General features: G+C 44.4%; 2 protein-coding genes across 2 annotated transcripts in view; one reads left to right on the plus strand and one right to left on the minus strand.

Annotated features, from left to right (window-relative positions):
* tmem204 (transmembrane protein 204) overlaps positions 1–3,836 on the plus strand; it is a 28,069-nt gene extending 24,233 nt beyond the window's left edge. The window contains exon 3 of the mRNA XM_070900853.1: positions 331–3,836. Within this exon, the coding sequence (XP_070756954.1) occupies positions 331–560 (230 nt within the window). The 3' untranslated portion in view covers positions 561–3,836. The remainder of the gene's footprint in view (positions 1–330) is intronic.
* ift140 (intraflagellar transport 140 homolog (Chlamydomonas)) overlaps positions 1–22,405 on the minus strand; it is a 215,267-nt gene that overhangs the window by 146,132 nt on the left and 46,730 nt on the right. Inside the window, exons 13-18 of the mRNA XM_070900852.1 lie at positions 21,907–22,034; positions 18,768–18,885; positions 10,527–10,663; positions 8,969–9,131; positions 6,740–6,871; positions 4,171–4,370 (exon numbers count right to left, since the gene is read on the minus strand). Coding sequence (XP_070756953.1) covers positions 4,171–4,370; positions 6,740–6,871; positions 8,969–9,131; positions 10,527–10,663; positions 18,768–18,885; positions 21,907–22,034 — 878 coding nt within the window. The remainder of the gene's footprint in view (positions 1–4,170; positions 4,371–6,739; positions 6,872–8,968; positions 9,132–10,526; positions 10,664–18,767; positions 18,886–21,906; positions 22,035–22,405) is intronic.

The raw sequence follows: 22,405 nt of genomic DNA on the forward strand, positions 1-22,405 counted from the left end.
TTTTCCCACACATGCACACACACACACACAAAACAGGGAATGTTTTACCATGAGTGACATTGTGGCAAGGACAAGATTATCATTTAAAGGAGAATTGGATAATATTTGAAAAGGAAGGAGTATAAAATTACATGGGGATAGGCCAGTGAAATGTGATTAGAGCAGATAGCGCCATTTGAAGAGTTAGTTGCAGTGCAGGCACAATGGGCCGAATGGCTTCCTCGGTGCTGTAATTTCTATGATTCTATGTCTTGCTCCAGCAGAGTGTGATTGATGGTATTTCCTACTCTGATAAGCCTTCTCAATGTTATTTTTTCTTGTAACCATTAGGTTTTGTGTTGGTGATCGGACTGGTGACATTCTACCGAATTGGCCCCTATACTCATCTCTCCTGGTCATGTTACTTGGACATTGGAGCCTGTCTCTCATCGACACTTGCAGCGGCCATGTTAATCTGGAACATATTACACCGGCGGGAAGACTGCATGACGCCCCGTGTTATTGTTATCCGCCGCTCCAGGCCCCGCTTTGAAAATGACTATGTGGAGTCGCCGTGCTGAGGTGAACTTGAGGAAAGGACCAGGCGACAATTTGCACACATGTTTGAGAACTGCAAGATCTTTGCTTGCTCATGAATTAACCAAAATCTCTGCCCAACAGCCGCAATCTGTGGAAGTTGGGCGAGGTGGGTGGATAGCGGGGAGGGAGAACGGAAGAGTTGGACCTTGAACACAACTAACAATTCTGATTTGAGCCCCCAGCACATTTTCTGAGGAACTCTGTAAATCCTGCATCAAATGCAGCACAACAGAACAGTACAGCAGGATGCAAGCACAGGAGGACGAACTCAGCAGCTGGAGGGAACAAATGTGCCTCATGTACCCGAAGGTCCTCCACTAGATCCAAAGGAACTGCCCGTGATCCAATTGCATATGGCTTGAGGTGCTCACTTCCTGACAGATAGCTGGTGGGTTGCCGTGTCAGGAATGCTGGGTTCATTAGTGTTGAGGTCTTGTCAGTTCTTGACGAGGACACCAGGCCGAGGAACATTGTCAAGCAGAAAGAATCCTCTTAACTCATCTCCCTGCAGTAAATACATCACCCAAGTTCAAGCATCTGCTCACAAGCATCATGACTTCATTATGGATACTCAAATGTCCAGATTGACTCATCCACCATCATCATAGGCAGTCCCTCAGAGTCGAGGATGACTGACTAATATTTAAAGGAATAGTATTCATCTGTTGAACAACCTAAGCTTTAATTTAAATCAACTAATTAGATAGGACATATAATGTATACTATATAACATTAGAATGAAACGGCAGCGAGAAATTGTTACACTATTTCCTGCCTGTGAAATCTGGAGTTGCCGTATTCGCGGTAAACCTATATCCCGCACAACCCCGGTTCCCCACATTTCCTTCCCACGGTTTATTCAGTGTACTGGCTTCAAAATGCCACAGTGGAAAAAAAAGAAATCACACCAACCAGTTGACTTCAATGTGTAATAGTCTTGATTCAGAACTTCAAGTTGATTGCACCACTACCAGTACCAGACCTGCTGGCCCTGGTATTTCACTAGTATTACACATTTCAAAGTGCTCTCTCCAGACACAACACAGATTAAAATCAAAATCTGTAACTGTATTTTTGGGTGTTTTGTGCAGTTCAAATGGATTCACTTTGAACATTTCCACAGCCACATCCATTATGCTTCGCAGCTCGTGACAACACTGCTTCAGCAAGTCATTCCACCTCAGCTGACTGAAAACTGATCAAGTTCAGACCCGTCGCTGGTAGGCTGGAGTGCTGAACTTCAACTGGGTGTTTAACACACAGGTGGTGGAGTATGTTAGCTGGTGTGCTATTAAAGCAATATATTTAGACAACAAAGAACGAGAATGAAAGCTCATTGCGTATTTCAGCACATGTAGACCATTTTCAAATGCAGCAAAACTGCTCAAGATTAACCAGAATATACGGAAAATACCTCAACTGTCCCGTTTTAACTGGGATTTTCCAACTTGCAAGCTGGCGATATCTTCATTTTAATTTTTTTGCAGCATTAAAATTCCAATTTGCTGTTATTTCTTAATTCCATTTTTTTTTCAGTGTAAAAAAAACAACTTAAAATTATCAGTACAAGTACATTATTCCAGATTTCTCTCACAAACACCTACATACAGTATTAATACTATACACCATTACCAGGACAAGTAACACATACCAGCTCCCAGTTCTGTCTCCAGCAAACTGTGTGAAACTATGCAAGCATCGACAATATACTGGTATTTATAATTGCATCTTATGCCACTGAAATGTCTCAAAGGGCTTCACAGTGAATTATGTTTGGGGGCACATATTCACCTTCAGACTCCTGGAGCAGAACGTTACTTGCTGAGAGCTCCATCAGGAACTGAGGTGCACACCTCACACGATTCTCCATCCACTAACGGGAGTGGCGATGTTGAAAACTGACCCGTGGAAGTGCAGCAGCCGTTATGTAGAGGGCACCGTTCAACACCGCGAGTAGCACACTACCAGCTCACTTTTTTCACATAACAAATCCAATTGAGTCAGTTATATACACAGCCATGGAATAAATTCTTCCATGCAGTGTGTTTGCACACTCTGACCTACATGATCAGCTATCTTGTCAACATAAGAACATAAGAAATAGGAGCAGGAGCCTGTTCCGCCATTTAATAAGATCATGGTTGATCAAATCCAAACCAGCACCTAGCCAGCGTGCTGTTCCGTGCAGTGATTGCTTTCATTGTTCTGCTCTGTTGCCCAAGTATATTGTTTCTAAATTGCTGAATGGTCTAAGACAGCAGGGGTCAAATTGGCTCTTGGGAACTGAACCTAACACTATCAACGTAACTGTATGTACTGGATAATAAATGATATAGCTGCGCAATTCAAAATGTAAATACTTGATATACAAACTCTGTTGCCACTTCACAGCATTACATGCTGATCTTTTTCATTAAGTGCAGTTACAGTGGGTTTCGTATAATTCTGGCACAAAGTGGCTGGTTACTGAAATTATTAAGACAGCAGAATATTCCTGACTATTGTTGCTGTATCACACATGTTTCCCCTCTGCATGTAATTTAAAGCCCATGCATTTCCTTAAATAATACCTATACATCTAGTTATTCTGAATCTGTATTTACTGCACTCCTTTCTCCAGCGATTCTACGGGTGTCAGATATTCCGAATAATTCAACCAGTTTAATGTACAGTACACGCAGGCTTGGGGAAACTAGCTAAAACTCAAATCAGGTATCAGGCTGTTGTTTGTCAGCGGGATGGTTTATAAAAGCCAAACAGGCACTCGGGAGTTTAGCGAGGGTTATTTAATCCTAACATACTGCGCAGCATAGAGGATGTCTGGAGTGAAGATAATGCTGTGCTTTCACAAGCCCAGAAGTACTGATCCTGCACTATTTGATTCTCTTTGCCTATACCCAAAACCTTTATTCCTTTTCAATCAACTTCAGCTCTTTTTCTCCCACCAATGTTCTTTGCCCCTCTCCTGAAGGCATTGACTTCTTGCTGAGGTTCTTCTGTACCAGCTCCAATGGCCATTCTTCACATGGATGAAGCTCCTTGGGATGTTTTGCTCCATTAAAGGTGCTATATAAATGCAAGTTGTTGTTGGGTGGCACCCTAAGAGTGGTTGATCATTTCAGATCTTGTGGACACCAACTTGGTTGGATCAAAACAAAAACACTACATTATATAGGAACCCTCTACTAAAAGAATTCCGGGTACATAATATGGTAAGTGTCAATATTTATTCTGCATCCCTCCAGAATGCTATTAAATACAAGCACCTGTTAAACTTGCTTCTGAATGTCTACAGTTCAGGAGACCTCCCGTGATAGATCACTGGTCACAGATCTACACGTTCAAGAGAAAAACTTCAAAGTAGCGGATCAATAAATGATTGCCCTGCACTATGATATCCCCAATATACTGATTCATCAGTACAGAATGGCTTATTTTAAAAATAAACAAGCTGGGAATCCGGCCCCACCAGATTTCCTTCAATATTCTAAACACTGCGGTTCAGCAAATCAAACCTTGCAACGTGCCAAGTAGCAGAGTCACAGAAACAGGTCATGGATTCTTTTATGCAAAGAAAAGAAATGGCCTCACCTCTTGATGAGTTTAATTGATTTAAAAGCCTCATCCATGTCCCCTATCGTTAAATAAAAACTGAAATTCAGCATGGCATCACGTGTCGTCTTGTCACATTCCTCCAACCCAACAAAATCTCGCAGGGGCCTCCTTGCCAGCATCTGTGAAATGGAAGGAGAACCTGGCGCAGACTCGGGGTCATTCTCGGTCTCCCCTGACTAGAATCAAACAAAAAATGTGTTAAAGAAGAGATCGATGAGGACAATTAAGTAACTCTGCCTCATTTTCCCATTTGCATTTCTGGTCATCCTGAAGGTGCTGACTCTTGCTACGATGTAGTTCCACAGATACCAGCATCCCTGCGGTGCCTCCTTTAAAAGGCCATTTGTCACGTGCGAGCCTACACACAGCAAGTGCCAGCGAACTGTTAGTCAATGGGCAGGAAACACGATACAGACTGGGGATTGAGCCTGGGATCCTGCCGACCTGCACAACTCAGCGGATGGTGTTTGACATCTCAGTTTTCAGGGACAAATTCCCCACTTTAGTGACTTCCATTAGAACTTAAAAAAGGGAAACTAGTGTAAAGGTAAAGATCAAAGGCATGGATTTTCGGGTCAGCTCCGCTCCGTTTTTCACCCCGGAGCAGCGGCAATGGCGGCGGTGAGGTGTTTTGGCCAGGCAGTCAGCCTCCAGCGCCCCATAGCAATCCCCGGGGCCAGTTTAGCGGTAGTGCTGAGCAGCACCGTCCGGAAGAGCTGTGCCCGGTGTGCAACGCCCCTGGTTGCGGCACGGGCCCGACCCGTACGCCCCAAAACACGCCTCGCAGTGATCGCCTGGGAAATCAGGGCGGTCCAACCATCCCGACAGCGGAGAGATAGTGTAGTGTCCTTAGATACTCTAGTAATGACTTCACGAGGCAGTGTGTTGTACTTGAACTGTAGTGACCTTAGTCCTTTATTCGTTAACTCCAGAGTGAGGATCACACCTGGAGGCCTGCCTTTTATACTAGGCCAAGCGCACCAGTACAGGTAACCTATGAGTCTCCCACTGCTGTGCCCTCTGGTGGCACACCTTGTAATAGTACCAACAGTAGCCATGTAGGATGCATGACAGGTAGGTAATGGACTCCGAAGGTAAGTGTGATTGTTTTTTCTTTTGTGTTGTGGCGGTATGGGCAATGCTTTTGTGTTTTTTAGGTTTCCACAACCGCCCCCCCCTCCCCCGCCAGGCGTCTCTCGGAATGCTCCCTGCCTGGCTCTTTAGCTCAGGAGTTTCAATCCAAGCGCCCAAGAGAGGTGTACAACGCCTCCCCTAGCACTGCACCCTCTGACACAGGGCCAGCTGCCCAAATTTACCTACTGAGGCGCAAACTATTCCCGGGCGCTAACTTTCCTGCCCCGCCGCTACTATCACCCCAAAAACATCAAAGCCGAAAATCCAGCTCTAGGAATGGTGTACACTCATTCCTGAGATAAGGAGCAAGAATGTTAGGTTGTCTGTTCTGTACAAATCTTCCTCATTGTTCAATACGTGAGGCAGAAGGCAGGGTGCCATTTATAGGGCAATATATCACACAGCATCACGCTTTAATAAATAAAAATGCACAGTATGCAGGGAAGGGCCTATGGTGAAGTCTCAGTGCACCAGCCGAGTACAAACAAGCCGACCTTAGATTTCAATCAGAGGTCAACTCACTTGAAGATTGTTCTGGCACACAGCGCCTGATTTGCTGGAAATGCCAAAGGGTAAACATTAGTAAATCATTTCCTCTCACATCGTGATAGCTTTATCTTTTAAAATAGACGGTTGGAAACTGTACAACTATTGGGAGTTATAACCTGATCGTTTGGCATCTCTTAAATTCGCTTGTCCTTGTTGGCCAGGGTTGCTGTCAGTTTGAAAGTTAATGTATTTCAGTCCGAGTGCACATTTAGTTCAATAAAGTGGCATAACAATAAATCAGCTTCAATTCTTACAATCCGTGAACATGGGACAAAATCAACACTTAAACAAGCCGCCTGTATTAATTTGCATCTGTGAAATGAATTATTCTCACACAATCCCAGGGCAGGTGCAGCACAGGTTAGATACAGAATAAAGCTCTCTCTGCATTGTCCCATCAAACACTCCCAGGACAGGTACAGCACGGGTTAGATACAGAATAAAGCTCTCTCTACACTGTCCCATCAAACACTCCCAGGGTAGGTACAGCACAGGTTAGATACAGAATAAAGCTCCCTCTACACTGTCCCATCGAACACTCCAGGGGCAAGTACAGCACAGGGTTAGATACAGAGTAAAGCTCCCTCTACACTGTCCCATCAAACACTCCCAGGACAGGTATAGAATGGGTTAGAAAGGGGAAAAGAAAATGAAATTTTACTCTCCCAATTTATAATTTTGGACTTAATTGTTACTCCCGAGTTGCTTCGATCACCTACACTAGGAAAATACAAGTGGCCACTCCCCATATTGCAGTACATTTATGGCACAATATGTTTTAAACATCTGAATCTTTTTGTGAAGATGAACCGTAATACCAATGGTCAGATATATTTTGTTAGGACTCTGCCATTCTCCATACCTTCATGGAGAAATAGTAATAGGGGACCTCCAGCCCCAGCAGGGCCTCATGGGAAACCATCTTGGGGAAACTGTCCTGCAGCAAGAGGCCGTGTTCCTGTGTGCTGAAGAATGACACCACCATAACATCCACCTGTCGAAATGGGAGGGTGCAACGGAAAGCAAGTTAGAACGATAAAAGGATCACATAAAGGCTCCACTCCCTAAGGACTAAGAATGGATCAACTCCATAAAATAAAGTGGAGCACTGGGACTGCTGCCCCCTACAGGCACATGCCAAAATAGCAGTATTACACCACACTGACACTCTGCAGCCTGACTGCTGAAGCCACACGGTTCAATATATTACTCACATTGTGTTCCGTTTACATAGAAATTATAACACAGAAACAGGCCATTTGGCATAACCAGTCCATGTTGGCGTTTACCCTCCTCATGTGTAAATAGTTCTAATCACATTTATTCACTCTGTTCCCATATCCATTCAGCCCCTTTTCCTTCACCACCGCCCCCCCCCCCCCCATCTCCAATTTAATCTTGAATGTTAACAGCGTTTCTGCCTCAACCACTAACTCTGGAAATAAATCTCACAGCCACACAATTCTCTGAAGAAATTTCTCTTGCCCTCTGTTCTAAATCTCTTGCAGTCAATCTTGTATGTCTGGCCTCTCATTCTAGGCACCTCAACGACTGGATAGTCTGCTTTTATCAACCGTGTCTCATAAGAACATGAGTAATAGGAGCAGTAGGCCCTATGGCCCCTTGAGCCTACTCTGCCATTCAATAAGATCATGGTTGATCATTGACTTCAACTCCACCTTCCCGCCCAATCTCCATATCCCTTGATTCCCCTAGACTCCAAAAATCTATCTATCTCTGCCTTGAATATATTCAGATACTCAGCATCCATAGCCCTCTGGGGCAGAGAATTCCAAAGATTCACAACCCTCTGAGTGAAGAAATTCCTCCTCGTCTCTGTCTTAAATGGCTGATCCCTTATCCTGAGACTGTGCCCCCTAGTTCTAGACACTCCAGCCAGAGGAAACAACTTCTCAGCATCTATCCAGTCAATCCCCTTCAGAATCTTGTATGCTTCAATGAGATCTAAACTCTAGAGTCTAGGCCCATTCTGCACATTGTCTCATCCTTTCATAATTTTAAACACCACTATCAAGTCATCCCTTAATCTCCTGTTCCAACTTTTCAAGTCTTTCTTCATGTTTGTATTTCCTCATACCAGGCAGCATTCGAGTAAATCTGTGCTGCGCCCTGTCTAAGCCTGAATTCGTGTGAAGCAGTTTGTCAGCAAACTATAGTCAATTGTGTAGCCACTTGATTGGTAGGATATTCTTCTTTCCTGCTCAGAATAATAGCAAGTTATGTCACTGTGACAGTATCATTCCCAGCACATTCTCACTTAATCATCGAAACAATCATCATCGGGTGAGGTAGAGAGGAGGTGGACAACACACAGAAACTGGGAGTCCTCTATCACATCAGTTTCTTAAACGATAAGGGGATAAGGGGTTATGGGGAGCGGGCGGGGAAGTGGAGCTGAGTCCATGATCAGATCAGCCATGATCTTATTGAATGGTGGAGCAGGCCTACTCCTGTTCCTATTTCTTATGTTCTTATGTACTGTATTCAGAATTTGTATTCTTTGCAAGGAAAAATAAATCCCTGCAACCCAAACAGTCCAAGTATCACAATCTATACAAATTTACAATACAGATGGAGGCCATTTGGGTCAGTGTGTCTGTTCTGGCTGTCTGCTAGATCAATCCAAAACGAAGCCCAGAATCCTACTCTCTCCCCACTTAGAATGACATGGAATCTACAGCATAGAAACAACTAGTGTGTGCTGATGTTTATACAACACACGAGCCTCCTCCTGCTCTAATTACCACTTCCCACCCATACCCCACATCCCTCTATTTAATTCTCCCTCATATATGCATCTAGCCTCCCCTTAAATGACTGAAAGCCAAGGTTTCTGATCACAGATGTCAAACACAGTTGAGATCCACATAGTAATTAAACAAAAAGAAAATGGAATGCGAGCCACTGAGGAGGGGTTATTGGGGGGGGGAGGGAGGAGAGGAAGAGAGCCCCGCCACCGTGGGGGAGGAGGATTGTTCGTGGAGCTGTTACAGTGGAGGAGCTTTAGATTAGAAATAACGTCTCTTTTTCCCCCGACTCTGTGATTTTAAGCTTCTATCAGAATACCCACCTTGTACTCTGCGCAATCGGTCTCCGTGCTTGCGGGCAAGTTTGACTGCTTTGCACTTGAAACAGGCAGAAAGGCCTCGCACACAAACAGTTTGGGTTCATTCTGGTCCCAGAAATGGCTGATTGGATATCGTCCCAGCAGTTCACTCATCTCAGAACGCTCCCTGCAGAGTTAAACACAAATTTCACACAAGGACTTGTGACAAAACTTTCTGCCCACGCTAGATTAGTTATCGGATTCTTGCTGCAATGGTACAGAGTCTGACAGGAAGGAAAGCTACCATCCTGACCCGGTCGAGCCTATATGTGACTGTAGTCCCACACCGAGGTTGACTCTGAATTGGCATGGCAAGCCACTCTGCTGTATTAAACCTTCATTTGTTGCTTCCTTCGCTCCCCAACTAGCTGTTGCTCTTTTCACCACTATCCCCCTGCCCTTGACCTCTCTCCCTTGAACACTTCAGCCTCATTACCTCCCTCTCAGCTTTCAAAAGCCTCCTAAAAACCTAACATTTCAGCGTTTGTTTCTCTTTCTCATCTAGTCAGCTGTGGCTCAGTGGCTAGCATACACACCTCTGAATCAGAAGGTTGTGGGTTCAATTCCCACTCCAGGGACTTGAACACATAAATCTAGGTTAACACTCCAGTGCAGTGCTGGGGGGGTGCTGCACTGTCAGAGATGTCGTCTTTCGGATGAGACGTTAAACCGAGGCCCTGTCTGCTCTCCCAGGTGGACGAAAAAGGTCCCATGGCATTATTTCGAAGAAGTGCAGGGGAGTTATCCCTGGTGTCCTGGCCAATATTTACACCCTCAATCAACATAACAAAAACAGTTCATTGGTGTTTGTGGGAGTTTGCTGTGTGCAAATTGGCTGCCGCATTGGCAGTATGAGCTGTGAGGAGGATGCTAAGAGGCTGCAGGGTGACTTGGACAGGTTAGGTGAGTGGGCAAATGCATGGCAGATGCAGTATAATGTGGATAAGTGTGAGGTTATCCACTTTGGTGGCAAAAACAGGAAGGCAGATTATTATCCGACTGGTGACAGATTAGTAAAAGGGGAGGTGCAATGAGACCTGGGTGTCATGGTACATCAGTCATTGAAAGTAGGCAGTTAAGAAAGCAAATGGCATGTTGGCCTTCATAGCGAGAGGATTTGAATATAGGAGCAGGGAGGTCTTGCTGCAGTTGTACATCATAGGCAGTTCCTCGAAGCGAGAATGACTGCTTCCACGCCAAAAAGGGATGAGTTCACAGGTGTTTCAATGTTCCAGATCCCGAAGGGTGGAAGATGCCTGTGTGTGGATTTTCCCACATTACATCAGTGACTGCAATTCAAAAGTACTTCATTGGCTGCAAAGCGCTTTGAGACATCTGGTGGTGGTGAAAGGCGCTATATAAATGTAAGTTTTTCTTTTTTTATTCGGTGCCTGTAAAGTACTCAGAGAGATGTGTTCCAGTATGAGCAACACTTTTGAAACATAATTTACGTGTAGTTTTAAGCTGCCCACAGCAACCAGAAGGGATCTCTCTCATTCAGCACTAACTCCAACTTACTCACTTTTCCATGTCGCCCTCTTCCACACGAGGCATAGAACAGCCTTCACTGCTCGATTGCCCGCTTTCAAAGTCAAAATAGTTCAGAGTGTCCATCTCCACGTCATAGAAAAAGACTCTGGAATCTGGGGTGCCATTCGCCTGTGGAAAACACCAACATAATTCATCAGTATCCCAGTAACAGCAAATTCCAGGCTAAAGACCAAACTAAACATCAATATTTTACATCTAGTATTGTGCAATGAAAAAGGGTTAATTAATAACCTTGTAGTAAAGGGGCTTTAGGGAAGAGTGACCATAATATGATAGGATTTTATATTGAGTCTGAAAGTGATTTAATTCAATCTGAAACTAGGGTCTTAAGTCTAAACAAAGCAAACTACGTAGGCATGAGGGGCGAGTTGGCTAAGATAGATTGGGAAATGACATTAAAAGGTATGACGGTAGACAAGCAATGGCTAGCATTTAAAGAACTAATAACATAATTTACAACACACATACATTCATTTAAGGCATTAAAAACCCTACAGGTAAAGTGGTCCAATCGTGGCTAAGAGAAGTTAAAGATATTATTACATCAAAGAAGGAGGCTTTTAATGTTGCCAAAAAGAGAAGTAAGCCTGAGGATTGGGAGGATTTTAGAATTCAGCAAAGGAGGACCAAGAAATTGATAAAGAAAGGGAAAATAGATTGAGAGTAAAATAGCGAAAGACATAAAAAGACTGTAAAAACTTCTATAGGTATGTCAAAAGGAAAAGATTAGCGAAAGTAAATGTGGGTCCCTTACAGGCTGAGACAGGAGAAATTATAATAGGGAATAAGGAAATGGCAGAGAAATGAAACGAGTACTTTGTGTCTGTCTTCACGGAAGAATAAACAAAAAAACCTCCCAGAGAACCAAGAGTCTTGCGAGAACGAGCAACTGAACAAAATTAGTATTAGTAAAAAAATAGTAATGAAGAAATTAATGGGACTGAAAGTCGATAAGTCCCCTGGACCTGATGGCCTACATCCTAGGGTTTTGAAAGTGGTGGCTATAGAGATAGTGGATGCATTGGTTGCCATCTTCCAAAATTCCATAGATTCCAGAACGGTTCCCCAGATTGGAAGGAGGGAGAGAGAAAACGGGGAACTACAGTCTAGGTAGCCTGACATCAGTTGGAGGGAAAATGCTAGAATCCATTATTAAGGATGTGCCAACAGGGCACTTAGAAAATAATAGAATTGGGCAGAGTCATAGAAACATAGAAAATAGGTGCAGGAGCAGGCCATTCGGCCCTTCGAGCCTGCACCACCATTCAATATGATCATGGCTGATCATGCAACCTCAGTAACCCACCCCTGCCTTCTCTCCAGACCCCTTGATCTCTTTAGCCATAAGGGCCACATCTAACTCCCTTTTGAATATATCCAATGAACTGGACTCAACAGACTTCTGTGGTAGAGAATTCCATAGGTTCACAATTCTCTGGGTGAAAAAGTTTCTCCTCATCTCGGCCCTATATGGCTTACCCCTTATCCTTAGACTGTGACCCCTGGATCTGGACTTTCCCAACATTGGGAACATCCTTCCTGCATCTAACCTGTCCAATCCCGTCAGAATTTTATATGCTTCTATGAGATCCCCTATCATTCTTCTAAATTCCAGTAAATATAAGTCTAGTCGATCCAATCTTTCTTCATATGTCAGTCCTGCCATCCCGGGAATCAAGTCTGGTGAACCTTCGCTGCACTTCCTCAACAGCAAGAATGTCCTTCTTCAGATTAGGAGACCAAAACTGCACACAATACTTAAGGTGTGGTCTCACCAAGGCTCTGTGCAACTGCCGCCAGGCCTCTGCTGATGGTCTTGCAGGCCGGGACCGCACAGGCCGGGGCCATTACAGGGATCAGCGTGCGGCGGCATACCACTGCAGGGAGCAGAGCGTGCTGCTGCAGGAGGGCGATGGCTGCGAAGCGAGGTCACTGAGTGCAGTGCGGGCAGGCACAGCAGGAGGGATGAAGGAGTGGCAAGAGTTTGTAGATGGAAGTGACCGGGGCCCAGGAGAGGCGAGAGTTTGCGGCTCAGAAGAGGTGAGGGTTCAAGGGCAGCACGGGCCAGCCCACACTGCGATATGTGTGCATGCTCGGACCTTGCAGCAGCACAGGTCTCCAGTCATCTTGCCACTGGACCAGGACCTAGCTCTGTCAAGCCCGTGTGGTGGCTGGTGTGCAACGGCCACCACACATTAAAAAAATCCACACAGGCATCTTCCACCCTTTGGGATCTGGAACATTGAAACACCTGTGAACTCATCACTTTTTGGCGTGGAAGCAGTCATTCTCGCTTCGAGGAACTGCCTATGATGTACAACTGCAGCAAGACCTCCCTGCTCCTATATTCAAATCCTCTCGCTATGAAGGCCAACATGCCATTTGCTTTCTTAACTGCCTGCTGTACCTGCATGCCTACTTTCAATGACTGAAAGACATCCAGGTCTCATTGCACCTCCCCTTTTACTAATCTGTCACCAGTCGGATAATAATCTGCCTTCCTGTTTTTGCCACCAAAGTGGATAACCTCACACTTATCCACATTATACTGCATCTGCCATGCATTTGCCCACTCACCTAACCTGTCCAAGTCACCCTGCAGCCTCTTAGCATCCTCCTCACAACTCATACTGCCACCCAGCTTAGTATCATCTGCAAACTTGGAGATATTACATTCAATTCCTTCGTCTAAATCATGAATATATATTGTAAATAGCTGGGGTCCCTGCACTGAACCTTGCGGTACCTCACTAGTCACTGCCTGTCATTCTGAAAAGGACCCATTTATTCCCACTCTTTGCTCCCTGTTTGCCAACCAGTTCTCTATCCACGTCAATACATTACCCCCAATACCAGGTGCCTTAATTTTGCACACTAATCTCTTGTGTGGGACTTTGTCAAAAGCCTTTTGAAAGTCCAAATACATCACATCCACTGTTTCTCCCTTATCCACTCTACTAGTTACATCCTCAAAAAATTCTAGAAGATTTGTCAAGCATAATTTCCCTTTCATAAATCCATGCTGACTTGGACCAATTCTGTCACTGCTTTCCAAATGCGCTGCTATTACATCGTTAATAATTGATTCTAGCATTTTACCCACTACCGATGTCAGGCTAGCCGGTCTATAATTCTGTTTTCTCTCTCCCTCCTTTTTTAAAAAGTGGGGTTACATTCGCTACCATCCAATCCATAGGAATTGATCCAGAGTCCATGGAATGTTGAAAAATGATCACCAATGCATCTACTATTTCTAGGGCCACTTCCTTAAGTACTCTGGGATGCAGACTATCAGACCCTGCGAATTTATCGGCCTTCAATCCCATCAATTTCCCTAACACAATTTCCTGACTAATAAGGATTTCCCTCAGCTCCTCCTTCTCGCTAGACCCTCGGTCCCCTAGTATTTTCGGGAGGTTATTTGTGTCTTCCTTAGTGAAGACAGAACCAAAGTATTTGTTCAATTGGTCTGCCGTTTCCTTGTTCCCCATTATGAATTCACCTGATTCTGACTGCAAGGGACCTACATTAGTCTTCACTCATCTTTTTCTCTTCACATAGCTATAGAAGCTTTTGCAGTCAGTTTTTATATTCCCTGCAAGATTACTCTCAAACTCTAATTTCCCCCTCCTAATTAAACCTTTAGTCCTCTTCTACTGAATTCTAAATTTCTCCCAGTCCTCAGGTTTGCTGCTTTTTCTGGCCAATTTATATGCCTCTTCCTTGGATTTAACACTATCCCTAATTTCCCTTGTTAGCCACGGTTGAGCCATCTTCCCTGTTTTATTTTTACACCAGATAGGGATATACAATTGTTGTAGTTCATTCATGTGATCTTTAAATGTCTGCCATTGCTTATCTGCCATCAACCATTTAAGTATCATTCGCCAGTCTATCCTAGCCAATTCATACCATCGAAGTTACCTTTCTTTAAGTTCAGGACCCTAGTCTCTGAATTAACTGTGTCACTCTCCATCTTAATGATGAATTCTACCATATTATGGTCACTCTTCCCCAAGGGGCCTCGCACGACAAGATTGCTAATTAATCCTCTCTCATTACACAAGACCCAGTCTAGGATGGCCTGCTCTCTAGTTGGTTCCTCGACATATTGGTCAAGAAAACCATCCCTTATACACTCCAGGAAATCCTCCTCCACAGTATTGCTACAGTCAACATGGATTTATGAAAGAGAAATAATGTTTGACAAATCTGTTATTGAGGTTGTAACTAGTAGAATAGATAAGAGGGAACCGGTGGATGTGGTGTATTTGGATTTTCAGAAGGCATTCGATAAGGTGCCACACAAGAGGTTATCAAACAAAATTAGGGCTCATGGGATTGGGGGTAATATACTAGCATGGATTGAGGATTGGTTAATGGGACAGAAAATAGAGATTACGAATAAATGGCTCTTTTTCGGGTTGGCAGGCTGTATCTAGTGAGGTGCCGCAAGGATCAATGCTCAGGCCCCAGCACTTCACAGTCTATATCAATGATTTGGATGAGGGGACCAAATGTAATATATCCAAGTTTGCTGATGATACAAAGCTAGGTGGGAATGTAAGTTGTGACGAGGATACAAAGAGGCTTTAAGGGGATATAGACAAGCTAAGTGAATGGGCAAGAGCATGACAAATGGAATATAATGTGGAGAAATGTGAAGTTAGCCACTTTGGTAGGAAAAATAGAAAAGTAGAATATTTTTTAAATGGTGAGAGATTGGGAAATGTTGGTGTTCAGTAGGACCTGGGTGTCCTTGTACATGAATCACTGTAAGTTAACATGCAGGTACAGCAAGCAATTAAGAAAGCAAATGTTGGCCTTTATTACAAGAGGATTTGAGTATACGAGTAAAGACATCTTATTGCAATTACATAGGGCCCTGGTGAGACCGCACCTGGAGTATTGTGTACAGTTTTGGTCTTCTTACCCAAGGAAGGATATACTTGCCACTGAGGGAGTGCAACGAAGGTTCACCAGACTGAATCCTAGGATGGGGGGATTGTCCTATGAGGAAAGATTGATAGACTAGGCCTATATTCTCTAGAGTTTAGAAGAATGAGAGGTGATTTCATTGAAACATACAAAATTCTTACAGGGCTTGACAGGGTAGATGCAGGGAGGATGTTTCCTCTGGCTGGGGAGTCTAGAACCAGGGGTCACAGTCTCAGAATAAGGGGTCGGCCATTTAGGACTAAGATGAGGAGAAACCTCTTCACTCAGAGGGTGGTGAATCTTTAGAATTCTCTACCCCAGAGGGCTGTGGAGACTCAGTCTTTGAGTATATTCAAGATAGAGATCGATAGATTTTTGAATATTAAGCGAATCAAAGAATATGGGGACAGTGCAGGAAAGTGGAGTTGAGGTGGAAGATCAGCCATGATCTTATTGAATGGTCTACTCCTGCTCCTCATTCTTATGTTCTTATATAAAACAGAACACTCACAAGCTGAGTACCAGCTTTTCACATTATAAGCATTGAACTTCAGTAGAGCAGTCCAAAGGATTAATCAGGTGCCCAAGAATGGAGCTCGCCACAAGGACATGAAATAAGACAAGATTTCTCTAATTATAACATTAAGATGAACTTTGTCCTACCCGCCTGCGCAGATTTTCTTCCCGTAGAATGTGGCACAGGGCAGCAAAGTCTTGGAAATTCCCAACCCACTCTGCTCCCCAGAATTGATAAAAACAGGATTATAGTTACAAAAAGGTGAATATTTGTTTCTTTATATAGAAAATGTTGAGACTGCTGTCGTGTGCTGGGCAGTGCAGCTGCAACAACTGAAGTTCAGTTTCAGTGTTTGGTTTATTTGTGGCCCTGAATCTGTAAAGAACCAATTTGTTCCATTGTCACAACACAATAGTAGTTGTATATCAAGCTTAATGAAACTCCGGGGACCAGCAGCGAGTGTTGGACTCAACTGCTCGTTATCCTGAATTGTAATTGTTCAGAGAAACCACACAGAGCCACGCAGTTAAATAGGAATATCACTCCTTCCCGGTCCGGCACCCCAGAGACTTTGCAAGCAGGACTGTGGACTACTGGAAATCCACATGGAAATGTGGGACAGAATTTCCTGGAGGTAGGCGGGTTGGGATCGGGAGGGGTGTCAGCAGGTCGGCCAAGGATCGGTTTGGCCAGGGAGGGAAGAGAGGATCGGGGCCGGCTTCAGCATCATCAGTTGGGGGAGGGATGATCGGAGGCCTCGTGGGGGGGGTCTCCAATCGGTGGGGGGACTAGGCAGGGACCCTGGATCCAGGAGGTAGCTATAAAACCATTTATCTCCTGGATCCAGCAGTCTTCACCTTGCTTTAACTGCCGGGTTTCAAGAATTGTGAGAAACCCGCCCACCAGCAGTAAAATTCAAAATGGTTAAAAGAGGCTTCCAGCCTCTTTATATTTAAATTGATGTTCTGCCCCCGGGAGTGGGTTGATTACCTGTCCCCGCCCCATCCCGCCTCCGTTAAAACCTGAAGTGGGTGGGTTGGAGGTGGGATCAGGTCAGAAATACAATTTTTTTTAAATTTAACTGCCCACATGCTCCAAACTCATCCATTTTTTTAGCTTAAAATTCCGGCCATGGTGTCCACCTCCAACAGGAGACTCTCTTACTGTAACTAATAAATGCTTTCTATTTGAATAAAAACCACATCTAATTCAAATTCTGTTGCGTTAAATGTTTATGGAACTTGTCTCTGATTGGAGCAGGTGGCCCCCGAGGGTGGGACTCTCTAGCCTTGGTTCCAGCCCACCTGGGAGAAGGGACTATGAAGATAAAAACTGTGAGGAAGGCAACCGGAAACTGCCAAAACTACTCTTCATTAATGGCTCAAGAAGCTCGTGTGCTAGGACTTGTCCTCAGGCAATACACAACGGGCAGACAGACCTGCATTGTTCTCGTAACTCAGCATGATATCCTGTCACAGGCAACAATATCCACCCAGTGATCAGATGACTACATACAATGCTCTAGAATGGGGCCTGTGGAGCATCTTTGTTGCACCTCTCTGTCCCTTCTCAAGGGTAATAGGATCCTTCTTGTTATTAGGTGGCTGGAACGGCTCACTGTACTCCGGCTGGGGTCTGATCTATGCCTTGCAAACAATACAACTTTCGATTTGTATTCTATCTCTCTGCGAATGCAATCAGTACACGCTGTTTCCACTGCAGCTAACTACTGATGGCTTCACAGATTTATTCACTTTAGTCCCAGGTCTCTTTAAGTAAGGGTAGTCATTCCATTCATTTGTACAGTAGTCTGTCTCACTCGATATATTAGGAAAGGTTATTTACATTACAGTGCTTTCATGGAACATCAACTTTGCCAGATTTCCATTAATAACTTTAAAAATTCAAACATCGTGCTGTTAAAGAGAACATACATTATAATAAATGACAGAAATTACAAAGAAATAATTTACAAGGAAAAAGAGCAAGACGGGTGGGAAAAAATCAGTAAGAATGACAGCGCCAGAGCAAAAAAAACACATATTCATCATGTCTCTCAGAAATGTCTCAAAGTGCTTCACATAATATAAATATCTTTGAAGTGCAATGAATGTCAGCAAACCCAGAGGCACTCTGCACAGGATCCCACAAACAGCAACCAGACTGAATGGCCAGTAATGTGTTGGTTAAAGCCAGAATTATTCTTCAAATTATGCTATGGGATTTTTAATGCCCACTGACCAACCGGGAAAGACATACAGGGCCTTGTTTTAATTTCTCATTTGTAAGGCGGCACCTCTGACAATACAGCACTTCCTCAGTACTGCAGTGGAGTGTCAGTGCAGACTGTGTGCTCGAATCCTGGAGTGGGGCTTGATTAGTTTCCATTTAGATGTATTGTAATTGCAGGAGTGATTCAGTGATCCTGTGCTCCCGGGGAAAGTGGGTCAGAAATGGGCTACAGTGTTGCAGCCATGTCTCTGACCCGCTCTCTCGGTGAGTGCAGCTCCTGGCTGAAACACAGGGTTGTGGAATCTCCCCGTGTGTAAATTATGTGACAGAGATAAACCTCTGCATCTCCAAGCTCGTGACAGAGTGCCATTGTAGGAACAGGCTGTGAACTCATGTGGAAGCAAGTCATCGTCGTTCGAGGGACCTCCTATGATGATGATGAAAAACAGGCTCCATCCTTACTTTTGCCTGTCCAGCTGCGTAGGGAAGTCTGTTTGTAGCTGGCACACTTCCAACTGCACTTACCCTGTGGATGAGAATGCTGACATTATTGCCATTGGAGCTGCACTTCACCGATGTAATGCTCCCCTGATTGGGGACGTGCTCTGCCAGGTTCTTGGTGTTACAGTGAGATTTCGCCTCCCTGCAGAACAGAATGATCATTAAGTTAGGCCAGTGTCAGGGCGCCGATACAAATTCACTGCCAGAACCAGTGAAGCCTGAAGGATAGACAGAACGAGAAGCATCATTTTCCCCAGTTACTGCAAACCACCCGCAGAGCATAATGATCATTACACACAACAGCTTGTTCCTAGCAGAAGGGAATGACCCTTTCAGCAACCTCTTCGCATGTAATTGTTGTTTATTTGTTTAAGTCAAGCAAGTCATTTGCACCATATACTATGTGATAGGACAGCCTAACCAATAGGTAGAAAATTCAGGTAATGCAGGTCCCTTTGAGACTTTCACAAGAAACCAATCATTTTCAGTTCTTCCAGCCGTAGGAGGAGTCCAAATGAGGGTACCTAGGTCCTAGTTTCCAGAGATATAAGCAGGTTGAGGTGACTGCAAGATGATGATCCCAATGATCAAAGTTCAGACCTTGGGAGAACTCCCCAGCTCTTCTCCCAGCAGTGTCCAGGGATTTTTTACATTCATCCGAAAAGGCAGATGGGGCCGCAGTTTAACATCATATCCGAAAGACGGCATCTCTGACAGTGCAGCACTCCCTCAGTACTGCATTGGGAGTGTCAGCCTAGATTAAGTGCTTAAGTCTCTGGAGTGGGGTTTGAACCCGTGGCCTTCTGACTCAGGAGGAGGAAGGAAGGAGAAGAGTGCTACCTCCTGAGCCAAGGCCAACACAAAGTTTTTTTTGCTATTCTCCTCTTCCATTAAGGCATCGATGTTTGCCGAGCTCAGGCTCCACAGCGTCAATTTATTTTCCAGCGCCTTCTTCACATGTGAGGATAGACTGAGTGCCACACACTATTCAAACACAGTCAGTATCCGAGCCATGACCAATCTCAGATAATAAGGTAAAGAAAATTTGAATTTATATAGCGCCTTTAATGACCTCAGGATGTTGCAAAGCGCTTTACACAACTGACTACTACTGAAGTGCAGCCACTGTTGTAATGCAGAGCCTAGATTATGTTCTCAAGTTATGGAGTAGAACTTGAACCCATAACCCTCTTACATCAAAGGCAAAAGCACTACCCACTAAGCCAAAGAGGGACTTCAGGCATTGGTGTTTAATGTTTCTATTGTTTATGTAATGCAAGACACTGTTTCATCATCACAGGCGGTCCCTCGAATGAGGATGACTTGCTTCCACAAGAGTTCACAGATGTTTCAATGAAGGACCCGATGTTCTGGTCCTGAACTCCAGTTGAGGGGATGAAAGATGCCTGTGTGTAGATTTTTTTAACGTGTGGTGACTGTTGCACATCAACCACCACACGGGCTTGACAGAGCTAGGCCTTTATCCAGTGGCAAGAGTTGAACCAGGACGACTGGAGACCTGCTCTGCTGCACGGACCTAGTGCGCACACATATCGCAGTGTGGGCTGGCCCATGCTGCCCCTGGGCCCTCGGCTCTTCTGGGCCCCGTACCCTCATTCGCCGCACCTTTGCCCCCGATGTTCCAGGGCAACAGGCCCCTGACCCTCATATTCACAGTATCTTTAGAACATCCCAATTGTAACCCCGTAAGAGCCAATAATCTTAGACAGACACGCCTGAAAATGAAAGGACACAGAGCCTGCGAACTCTAATCAGAGTGAGTCACAGTTCTGCGATACCTTCATAGACAGCCTTGTGCTTCACGTCAGCACCCTCTAGTGTGTGAGGTGATTAATACCAGCAGTCCAGAGATTAAACATATTCAAGTATTAGTGATGCTGCGTGTAACAATGCTCAGAATAAGCGCCACAACAGCGGTGGGAGGGGGGGACTCAGGGATAGGTTTAGCAGAAACACACACAGGTGCTTCAAAAGTCTAATAGAATAAGATCAGTGGGTGTCTCATGAAACAGAAAATAAAAAGAACAGGGATCTATCAAGCACCTTATAAAGACATTGAGCACAAGCTGGAATGAGGAGGTCCAAAGGTGTGAAATGCATCACCCCTGTATCATTGTATATTAGCCACACCTAGAGTACTGCGTACAGTTTTGGTCTCCGTATTTACGGAAGGATATACTTGCATTGGAGGCTGTTCAGAGAAGGTTCACTAGGTTAATTCTGGAGATGAATGGGTTGACTTATGAAGATAGGTTGAGTAGGTTGGGCCTATACACATTGGAGTTCAGAAGAATGAGAGGTGATCTTATTGAAACATCTAAGATAATGAGGGGGCTCGACAAGGTGGATGCAGAGAAGATATTTCCACTCATATGGGAAACTAAAACTAGGGGAAATAGTCTCAGAATAAGAGGCCGCCCATTTAAAACTAAGATGAAGAGAAATTTCTTCTCTCAGATGGTTGTAAATCTATGGAATTATCTGCCCCAGAGAGCTGTGGGGGCTGGGTCACTGAATATATTTAAAGCGGAGATAGACAGATTTTTGAGCAATAAGGGAGTAAAGCGTTATGGAGAGCGTGCAGGGAAGTGGAGCTGAGTTCATCATCAGATCAGCCATGATCTTATTGAATGGCGAAGCAGGCTCGAGGGCCAAATGGCCTACTCCTGCTCCTATTTCTTATGTTCTTATAACGTTATCCTCATTTAGCAGCGCACCACTGAAACAAATAGAAAACCAGATTGATTTGATATTAACCATCAAAAACAACACTGCAGAGATTTCTTCCCATTAATTTGATCGAAGATCTTCACATGTGCAGTGGTGGACCCATACACCACCGACAAAGCAATAAAATTAGGAATAAAAACAAAACCCAGTGTATTGACTGAAAATCTCACAGCTCTGGGCACCAGAAAGTTAAGGATCTCAATGTGGTTGCTTTGATATATACAACAGGCCTGGCCTATTCTAGCATTCCTTCTGTTTATTTCCCATTTCCAGCTTGGTTCTTTTCATTTTGAACAGCACTTCCCACATCTGTTCGTCGTTCAAAGAAAGCAGTAACCTCAATATGGTGGGCGGTTTTCTGGTTAAAGCCTATAAATAGGTTTAGTTCAAGGGTCTGGATTGTGCACCATACCTGCGGGAAAGATCGAAGACCTTCACATGGGCCTTGTCTGTCCCCACCACCAGGAAGTTCCCACAGATGTGAAGATGACAGGGGTTTCCCTCTGTCTCATTGAACATGAGCAGCTGCTTGACTGTACCCTGAAAGGAAGAACACACTCGGGATGGTCACAGCCAGCAAAAGGCATCAGATGTCACGCCAAGATAATACAGTAGCTACTCACTCATTCTAAGCATAGAGCTGAGAGGCACTCTGAGCAGAAAGTACGCCTCATAACCTTCTTCAAAATGAACTCAGACTGATTTAGAAGAATGTGGACGTTACCTTGCTGGGTCTTTTTACCTTTCCTTCTTTAGAATTTTATGCTCTTGTACCTTACATAGCCCAACTCCCTATGCCTTTGAAGGTGTCTAGGTGAGTTTTTGGTAATGTGCCCAGGATACTAAACCCTGACCTCTGAATTATTTTTAAGCTTCTGGAATTATTCCTACATCTTCACAGGATCACTCTC

This window comes from Pristiophorus japonicus, chromosome 15, assembly GCF_044704955.1.
Source record: "Pristiophorus japonicus isolate sPriJap1 chromosome 15, sPriJap1.hap1, whole genome shotgun sequence".
Lineage (NCBI taxonomy): Eukaryota > Metazoa > Chordata > Chondrichthyes > Pristiophoridae > Pristiophorus > Pristiophorus japonicus.